Source organism: Chiloscyllium plagiosum, chromosome 39 (genome assembly GCF_004010195.1).
Source record: "Chiloscyllium plagiosum isolate BGI_BamShark_2017 chromosome 39, ASM401019v2, whole genome shotgun sequence".
NCBI lineage: Eukaryota > Metazoa > Chordata > Chondrichthyes > Orectolobiformes > Hemiscylliidae > Chiloscyllium > Chiloscyllium plagiosum.
Window position 1 is genome coordinate 17,347,000 of NC_057748.1, and position 10,437 is coordinate 17,357,436.

Genomic DNA, 10,437 nt, shown 5'->3' on the forward strand with positions numbered 1-10,437 from the left:
TGAGACTGCACTGACAATGTTGGTGTAGTGCAGTCTGATCCAATTGCAGATTCCCTCCCCAAAGCCCATTTTGGAGAGAACATCTCTCATATACGTGTGTGATATCCTGTCAAAGGCTTTCTCCTGGTCCAGGCTGATCAGGCAGGTGTCCAACCCTCTGTCCTGCACGTAGGCGATCGTATCCCCGAGGAGTGCGAGACTCTCAGCGGTACAGCACGGGTTTGGTCAGGGTGGATCATCGATCCTAGCAGACCTGACCCGGTTGGCGATGACCTTTGACAAGATTTTGTAGTCTGTGTTTAACAGTGAGATTGGTCTCCAATTTTTGAGTTCCTCCCTCTCCCCCTTCTGCTTGTAGATGAGGGTGATGATGCCTTTCCTCATGGATTCATTCATGGTACCTGCCCGAAGCATACTGACATACACCTCCAGCAGGTCCTGGCCAATCAAGTCCCGCAGAGCGGAATAGAGCTCGACCGGTAAGCTGTCGCTTCCGGGAGTTTTATTCTTTTTGAAGGACTCGAGGGCCTTGGTCAGCTTGTCCAGAGATAGCGGCTGGTCCAGCCTCTCCCGTGTTCTGTCGTCTAAGACCTCCGTGATAGAGGACAGGAACGACTGGGAGGCCGCGCTGTCGGTCGGCTTCGCGTCATACAGACTGGCGTAGAAGGATTTACTGATCCTCATGATGTCAGCCTGAGATGACGTTATCGAGCCATCTTCATCCTTCAGGCTGCTGAGCACAGAGCTCTCTTTGTGCACCTTCTGAAAGAAGAAATGTGAGCACGTTTCATCCTGCTCCACCGAGCGGACCCTGGATCGGAAGATTATCTTGGAGGCCTCCGAGGCAAAGAGCGAGGCTTGTTGGCCCTTCACCTCCTTGAGGTCCTCCGTGACACCGACCCCCATCGTCTGCAGCAGGAGCAGGTTCTGCATACTTTCCTGGAGCTGGGACAGTTTTCCCTGCCTCTCTCTCGCCTCCTGTCACTGGCGATGATATGTAATTGCATTTGTAGCCATCAGATGGAGGTATGGTGCCAGTTTCTCAAGTCTATTCCATTGTTGGTTTGGTGCACAGCACATTTTGGTCACTAATTGCATGAAACGCCGTGATTAATTCATGTTTATTAGTAAAAATAACCATCATTTTCTAATATGGTTGCTTCAGATCTAGGGGAACAGGGCAGAAAAGTTAACTTGAGGTCAAAGACCAGCTAGGGTCACCATTGGATCAAACTGGATAGGCTACAGTGCAGAGCCTGAGGGCCTTTGTGGCACTGTGGTAGTGCCCCTGCCTCTGAGCCGGGAGGTATGGATTCCGTAAGAAATAGCAACAGGAAGCAGGCTGTTCGGCCATTCAATAGGATCATGGCTGATCCCATAATCCTAACAAAGAAAAACAAGGGATGCTGGAAATCAGGAGCTAAAACGGAAATTGTTGGAGAAACTCAGCAGGTCAGGCAGCACCTGTGGAGAGAGAAGCAGAGTTGATGGTTCATCAGAACAAGTGTTCCCAAACAGGTTTTGTCAAATTCAGGGCCTGATAAAATTACCTCTGTTTCTCTCTCCACAGATGCAGCCAGCGCTGCTGAGCTTCTCCAGCACTTTCTGGTTTTATTTCACATTCCCAGCAGCCACACTTCCTGCTTTTAGTGAAGGGCGGGACCAGAGCGCAGGGGCGGGGCTAGAGGCTCGGGGCGGGGCTCGAGACGCGGTGGGCGGGGCTAGAGAACGGGCCTGGCCACGGTTCCCGGAGCGGGGAGAGCGGCGCAGGGCGGGGCTAGAAATCGGGGCGGGGCTAAAGGTACTGGGACGGGGCTCGAGACACAGGAGCGGGGCTGGAGACACTGGGGCGGAGCTTCAGGCACTGGGCGGAGCTACAGGCACTGGGGCGGAGCTTCAGGTATTGGGGCGGAGCTACAGGCACTGGGGCGGAGCTGGAGACACTGGGGTGGAGCTACAGGCACTGGGGCGGAGCTGGAACCACTGGGGCGGAGCTGGAGACACTAAGGCGGATCAAGAGATACTGGAGCGGAGCGGGGCTCGTGGCACATGGGCGGGGCTGGGGAATGTGGGACGGGAGCAGAGATACTGGAGCGAGCCCCTGGTTAATGGGGCGGTACTCGAGACACAGGGGCGGGGCTAGAAACACGGAGGTGTGGCTAAAGACTTAGAGGTGGGAATTGGGCTTGACAGGCGAAAATATTGGGTTGAGCACGTGGCTGCATAATAAAGGGGCGGGGCAGAGATGTCAGATTTGGCACGCGGCTCGGAGCCGATGGGCGGAGCTATGGTTTGGAAGGCGGGGTTAGAGATTTGGAGGCGGGACTGAATGTCAAAGAGGGATACATCCTTCAGATTCCTTGGGACCCCCCAAAACCCTCCACGGAGCTTTGACGCATATTCATTATCCTCCCCTGACCTCAAACGCGGGGATGAGGCCGAACGGTCCATCCTCAGGAAAGGGCTCACGTTCATGCCCCTGAGCTCCCACCTCAACAAATTCCACACCCGCCACAACGTGGAGCTCCTCTTCTGCCACCTCTGCCCTTGTGTCTTCTTCTTTGACAAATCTCCCTCTGAGGACCCTTTCTCCCACCTCCAACCTTCCTCCTCCACTTGGTCATCCCCTGCCGGCCTCATGCCCACCCTAGACCTCTTCATTGCTGACTGCCGAAGTGACATTGGCCACCTCAATTTCTCCACCATCCTCACCCACTCCAACCTCACCCCCTCCAAACGTGCAGCGCTCCACTCTCTCCACACCAATCCCCGTTTCACCGTCAAACCTGCTGACAAAGGCTTTATCGCAGACGCTGAACGCCAACTCTCTGGCACCACATCCTCCCTCCCCCTTGACTTCACCGCGACCCATCAGGCTAAAATCACTCAGATTGTCTGTGCCCTCATTGCCTCCGGTGGTCTCCTCGCACTGCCTGGTTCTACATGCTCCCCAGGATCCACAAGCCCAACTACCCAGACCGACCCATTTTCCCGAGATAACTTAAGGTTTTATAAAAACAAGGGTGTCATCTCAGCTCAGAGAGTGCATTAAAGGTGTGAGGTTAAGAGTTTGTCTGTGTTCCAAAGATGAAAGACATAACAGCAATCGAGGTTTGTTCAATGTCTTTTCCCGGGGTGAGGGAGTCCAGAACTAGAGAGCATAGGTTTAGGGTGAGTGGGGAAAGATTTAAAACGGACCTGAGGGGCATTTTTTTCGTACAGAGGGCTGTGCGTGTATGAAATGAGCTGCCTGAGAAAGTAGTGGAGGCTGGTACAATTACAACAGTTATAAGGCATCTGGATGGGTAAATGAATAGGAAGGTTTTAGAGGGATGTGGGCCATGCGCTGGCAAATGGGACTAGGTTAGGTTAGGTCCTAACTGGTCAGCATGGACGGGTTGGACCGAAGGGTCTGATTCCATGCTGTGCATCTCTTTAATCCAAATAGCATCAGTGTAGTTAACTGTGATTTTTTGCTATAAATATGATCCTATTCCATTAGTTACTGGTGAAGGAGCAGCACTGAGAAAGCTAGTGCTTCCTAATCAACCTGTTGGACTATAACCTGATGTGTGATTTTTAACACTGTCAGTAATGTTGGTGGTGGGCGGGGTCTCTGGAACGTGCATGTTTTGGGGGCGGGTCTGAGGGGAAGGGGGTGTCACTGCGAGTGACGTTCTAGTAGGGGCGAGGTCTGCTGGCCTGAGGTTCTGGGGGTGGAGCTGTCAACCGAGGGGGCGGGGCGGAGCGGGACGGTTTGTGACGACGCTGAGGGGGGGGGCGGCGCGGTCTGAGGGGTGGTGAGAATTGCCTCATTTGGGGGGACCCCTCTGAGGCGGGCGGTTGGGTGTCGGTGCGCGCGCGGTAAGCGGCCGTCGAGAGCCCGGTACCGAAGAACAGGAAAGAAACACGTTGCTGACATGGACACGCCACCACATCCCGTCAAACTTTACGTCTACGACCTTTCCCGGGGGCTGGCCCGACAGTTTAGCCCGATCATGCTCGGTGAGCTGAGTAAAATGGTTGCCGGGGAGATGAGGGTGGCAAGGCGGGCAGCAGCGGCAACTCGAGGTCGGGGATCGGGTAACCTTTACTAGGCCGCAACTTTTTTCCAAGACTGTGAAATGTTCCACCTTATTTTATTAAATATTCATACCGACTGCAAAGTTAAGCCTTGCATTACTGAGGGAGTTTTGTAGGAGGCGATGGATAAGTTGGTGAAATGGATTTAAATTTGATGTTGTAACTTGTTTTCAAATCATGTTGTCATGATTTTGAATTGAAACTAATAATTCTTGCATGGCAATATTAATGTCTTTGGTACCTTTTGAAAATTCACTTATCCCATTTCTGGTGTTTAATTTTGTCTTTTCTGAATTCCTGCTCGACTTCCAGCACTTTTTACCTCTTTGAAAGTCAAGGTTATCCAGCAACTTTGGTTTGGCCTCCAGCTGCTAGTAGTTTTCCTGAAAGGCTGAATTTTGAAATGGTTTTATCTGAAGAGGGTAACAGAAGAGCCAGTGCCTTGATGAAGACTCTTGGTTTGAACTGTTTTGCTTAATTCTGGAAGTTTCTGGCTTGTATAGGTGCACTTTAGGGACCAGAAACAAATCTTTGGCCTACTTTTCTATCTTAATAAAATCACACACAAGGGAACAAAATCCTCCTGTGCCTGACCCAAAAATCCAGTTTTCTGTTATGTTATGAGCAGAACTGGAACACAAGCTTGGAGATGGCCTTTGAGGCACCACTCCAGAGATTCAAGGGTGGAAGGTGACTTGTGTGACCAATTTACAATTTCCTTGCCTGAGTGTTTGCAGCTGACTTGTGTATACAATATAGACATTGTGTTCAGTAACAATACATGACAAGAGGAACAGCTGTTTGTCCTAACTGATATTCCGCTCTTGACCATGGCAGTCCAAAGCTGTTTGTCTTTTTTCTTATTTCTGGATTGAGATGATGCTCTCTTTGTCCTTGCTGTTGACTACAATCTCTGTAGTTATCTGTAAATTGCTTTCAGCTGTTTGAGAGCTGAATCAGACTATTCTGCCCACCATGCCTGTGCCAGCTCTTGTTAAAAAAAAGTTCCTAAAATCCCACTTTACATCTTTTGAACTAGTCTTGAAAACGCTAGTGGATTGTGTTTTCATCCCTCACTGGTACAAGCACTTCCACATGAGAAGAGTGGCTCCTGTGGGAGGGTTGGATCTCTTCTGAAGCTGATGCTTTACAAATAAATTGAAATGAGATTGATTTTTGTTAACCATGGGAAAAATTGTGTTGATGTAGAAGCTTCGTCATTATCTTGTTGAATGCTGTGCAGCCCCTGAAGCTGAAGGCCTGCTCTTCCTACTCCCATGTTCCTCTCTGAGGAAAACGCAAGTACATGTGGGTTGCAGATCATCCATTACTTCCTTGATTAAAAATCACACAACACCAGGTTATAGTCCAATAGATTTAATTGGAAGCACACTAGCTTTCGGAGCAACGCTTCCAATTAAACCTGTTGGATTATAACCTGGTGTTGTGTGATTTTTAACTTTGTACACCCCAGTCCAACACCGGCACCTCCAATTCATGATTACTTCCTTCAAAGTCAGTGTAACAGATTCAAGGGACTGAATTGGATTTTCCATTGCACTGTTTTTTGAAAAAAAATCTGAATTCTATTCTTGCATTTTGCTGGTGATCTGACATTTAGGCCTACAAATTGCTGACTCATTATCCCACAGCCTTTGAACTTTTTCGATTTTCTGTCTTCAGAAGATCCTGACTAGTCATAATGATTGTGAAGGGCCATTGGCCAAATGCATTCTGAGCACTGACACGAGCAAAGTTTGGTTTATTTTCCTTGATCAGTGCTTGCATTTGGTCTCGAAAAGAGAGCATTCGTATTAAGAGGTTGTAAATTCAATGCCGTGAAGTTCTAATCTCCAAGTTCAATCTTTCCAAATCTGTCACAGATCTGAATTCAGAACCCCAGATTAATGTTTGATGAGCATGGGGTTAAATACACCATGATAGATGGTGAAATTCGAATTCAGTGAAAAACTCACCTAACGGTGACCATCTGACACTATCAAATATCAAAGAAAATCCATCTGTTTCACTCGTGACCTTTACAGAAGGAAACCTGCTATCTTTAATTAGTCTGGCTGACACATGATTCCATATCAATAGTGATTTGTTTGACTCTCCACCATCCTCTGGCCAATTAGAATGGGTAATACAACCAGTGGCATTCAAAAAAAGTCATTGTGGGCAAGTCAATTTAAATGACAAATAGCAACAGGAAGGTTTTGTCATATCTCCCTTGTTATTGTTTGTAGTATTCTGTCTTCCTTGCATTCTCATTTTTCCAGATGAGATGGGGAAGTAGGCAGATAAGTGTTGTCATTCCAACCAGGACGTCCATTGCCAAAACTTGACAGTAACTCAGCAATTTCAGTCGCAAGGTGTATTTACATCATATTCCTACAGTGTGGAAGCAGGCCATTTGGCCTATTAAGTCCAACTAACCCTCCAAAGAGCATCCCACTCTATCCCTGTAAGCTTGTATCTCCCGTGGCTAACCCACCTAGCCTGTACATCCCTGGACACAATGGACAACTTGGCATGGTCAATCCACCTAACCTGCACGTCTTTGGACTGTGGGAGGAAACCCACGCAGACACGGGGAGAATGTGCAAACTCCACACACAGTTACCTGAGGGTGGAATTGAACCTGGGTCCCTGGCGCTGTGAGGCAGCAGTGCTAACCACTGTGCCACTGTGCTGCACACCAATGGAGAGCATTCCAGAGCTGAGGGCCACGCAGGAATGGTGGAGCGATTAAATAAGTGGCACACAAGAACAAGGATTAGAGTAAATATCCTTGGCACTCTGGAGCTGGTGAAATTAGTCAGAAGGGTGTGGACATGGAGGTATTGAAAATAATTTTAAAATCTAAACATTATTTGACGTGGAAGTGGTTGAAGAGTGAGCACAAGTGTTGAGAGATTTGGTGTGAATTTGGGTACAGGAACAGCATGAGCTTGAGTCGAGAGTGTAGTTGAGTGGCTGGCAAGGGGGCAATGGAATACTGCAGTCGAGTTGAAAGAACCAAACAGGTGAGGATTTCAGTAGCAGATTAGCTGAAGCTCGGACAAGATGGAAATAGACAGTAAGAGCCACTTTTATGGAAGCTCATCTCAAACAATCCGATGTAATGGTTACAGGCTATCTGAATCTAGACAAGTGTCCTGAACGGATAAGGATGTTAGAGAAGCTGTGCATTTCAAGATAGCAGAAGTTACATTTTTCTGACTTTGCTACCTTTACAGTAACCAACCTGGGGTGCATCAGCCACCTAAATGTCACCTATTTGTATTTCTTGAATTGCATTGCTTGTCTGTTACTGAAACCTTTGTTAGCTCATACTCCACTATTGCAGTGCACTCTTCCTGGTCTCCCACATTCTAATCTCTGTAAACGTGATGTCATCCAAAGCTCTGCCTGTCATTAACTCTCAGAAAATCCTACTCCTCTATCGTCTCTTTCTGCTCACTGGTCAAAATTGGCACCCAGTCTTAATTTTAAAATGAGCATCCCTGATTTCAAGACCCACCTGCCTCATAACTCACCTGACCTAATTCTGTAATTTAGTCCAGCCTCATATCTGTTTTCCTGATTCTAGATTCTTGTGCATTTTCAGTCAAAAATGCATTAACATTGGTGGCCATGACTTGAGTTACTCTGGTTCCATGCTTTACAATTCCCTTCATGTGTGTACAACATAAATAGGAGCAGGAGTGGTCATTTGGCCCCTCAAGCCTCGGAGGCCATTCAATGTACAACTGAGGGCGAATCTGCCCAGGCCTCAACTTCTATTCTTTGCTTCTGCCTATTCCTATTCTGCTTCCTATCTGGAAGCCAGTTCTCTATCTATGCCTGGCCCCAATTCCATGCACTTTAATTTTATATTCTGATCTCTTCTGTGGGACCTTAGCTGAACGCTTTCTGAAAATCCAAGTAAACCGCATCCAATGCCCCTATCCCCCAACACCATCATCAACTCTACTAATTATAACCAAGAAAAATTCTAGTAGATTTGTTGAGCCTGGTTTTCCTTTTGTGGATCCATGTTCACAGTGATCTTGTTACTGTTTTCCAAGTGCTATGCTATTAAATATTTTATAATGGACTTCAGTATTTTCCCACAACCGATGTTAGATTGACCATTAACAAGAACCATCCTGGGTCTGTTTGTGTTTCTCTTTATATCCAGAAGTGCTCTTGCAACATCTGAATGTTGGTTTTCACTCCCCGCTCCCCATGTCAAGTCACTATGTAGCCAAGTGGATATTTGCATGTAAAGCCCATTAAGAGCAATGCAAACCATCAAAAGTGAGGTAGGGGGAGCGGCAAGTGGCTAACCAGGTCTGTTTTAGATTAGATTGCTTACAGTGTGGAAACAGGCCTTTCGGCCCAGCAAGTCCACACCAACCCGCCAAAGCGCAACTCACCCACACCCATTCCCCTATATTTACCCCTTCACCTAACACTACGGGCAATTTAGCATAGCCAATTCACCTAACCCGCACGTTTTTGGACTGTGGGAGGAAACCGGAGCACCCGGAGGAAACCCATGCAGACACGGGGAGAATGTGCAAACTCCACACAGTCAGTCACCTGAGGCGGAATTGAACCCAGGTCTCTGGTGCTGTGAGGCAGCAGTGCTAACCACTGTGCCACCATGCCGCCCACTGCCACACAACTGAACGGCTTTCCCACCACTAAATCACTGTGACTTTTTCTTTACCAATGCCACCAGTAAATCGCCCATGTTGCTGATTAGAAATTTACATGCAGCCTCCATTATGGGCAATGCAGACACAAGTATATTGGGGGTGGGGTGGAGGGGATGGAGATGGAGGAGGAGGTGGAGGGTGGAAAAGTGTTAGGTATTTTTCCTGAAGTTTCACACACGTGATGCAATTCACTCTCTCACCAACTTCTGCAAACAGTTAGTTTATTAAAGCGTGTACCAGCTAGGTGACCCCCTTTGACCCTCTTTGCAGGTATGCCGAGTCGAGTCAGTGAGGCCCGAAACAAGGAAAACACATCCCCTTTATGCAGGTCAGTTGGCCATGCTTACAGATGCTCTGGCCGCTCCTTCATAGTCACATGCCACTCAAGACAACCCCCCATTCACTCCCTCACAGTCACATGTTACCCCAGGTACAATGCGAGGATGATATCAAGATAATATAAATGCCCTAATCTTGGGGAATCGCTGTGCAGACTCTTTCCTGACTCAGCGATTTCCCCAAGACAATGTAGGTGTGAGGTGTCCTAGCTTCGGGGGATAGCTAGAAAGCATTTCTGAATGGAAGAGATTGAATGAGAGTTTAATTTGGTAATAGTAGGAGGTTAGTAGTAAATGACTCTCATTGGAGTGGGGGTCATCTGCATTCCTGCTTGACTGTCATCGCCACCCACTTCCAGAATGTTCACTCAGTGCAGTTTAACTCTTTAATATTAATGTCCAGAGAGAGATTCTCATTAATCTTTTAACATTACAGAAGAGGGCAAAGTCAAAATGGTTTCAGTGGGCTGAGTCTGTTTTGTATTAGTGGTGCTGGAAGAGCACAGCAGTTCAGGCAGCATCCAAGGAGCTTGTTTTCAAATCGACCTGTTCAGAAATGTTATAACATATTTCTGGGGCAGGTGAGGCGTTAACGCAGGCATTCTGACCCTGAGGTAGCGACACCACTGGTTTTGCTTTTATTTCTTTTTAATTAAACTGTTCCAGAGCTATCACATACCTCTGGAACAGAATGGGATTTGATCCTGGGCCTCTTGGCCCAAAGGTAGGGACACAACCATTGTGCCATAAGAGCCCGAGCTGGGTCTACTTTATTTATTTTATTTTGTACATCACGCTGCTCAGATATTATTACATATATGAAGAAGTTGGGGTCTTCAACTTGGGCTGCCTTGTTCAGGGATGACCACTGCACTTCGAGTGGATCTACTTGTATTTCTAATCAACTTGGTCAGGATGTGATTACATGCCTCTCAAACAGGTGGAGTTTGAACTGGAGCCTATGGGTCTAGTGGTAGTCCCTTTAATTGAAATTGTATTAACTAATCACAGGTCCTTCTTCTCTGGACTTCTGCATCTTTGCCTTTGAACTATAAATTTCAAAATAAAGGTATGACAAATTACAATTGATTTTAAAACTCTCAAAAATATTCAGAGTCAGCTCTTTCTTCTTAGAGTCATAGAGATGTACAGCATGGAAACAGACCCTTCGGTCCAACCCGTCCATGCTGACCAGATATCCCAACCCAATCTAGTCCCACCTGCCAGCACCTGGCCCATATCCCTCCAAACCCTTCCTATTCATATACCCATCCAAATGCCTCTTAAATGCTGTAATTGTACCAGCC

At 47.4% G+C, this 10,437-nt stretch overlaps 1 protein-coding gene across 1 annotated transcript in view; it reads left to right on the forward strand.

Moving 5' to 3' along the window:
• Window positions 1–3,800: 3,800 nt before the first annotated feature.
• LOC122542285 (desumoylating isopeptidase 1-like) overlaps window positions 3,801–10,437 on the forward strand; it is a 15,140-nt gene continuing 8,503 nt past the window's right edge. The window contains exon 1 of the mRNA XM_043679877.1: window positions 3,801–4,005. Within this exon, the coding sequence (XP_043535812.1) occupies window positions 3,921–4,005 (85 nt within the window). The 5' untranslated portion in view covers window positions 3,801–3,920. The remainder of the gene's footprint in view (window positions 4,006–10,437) is intronic.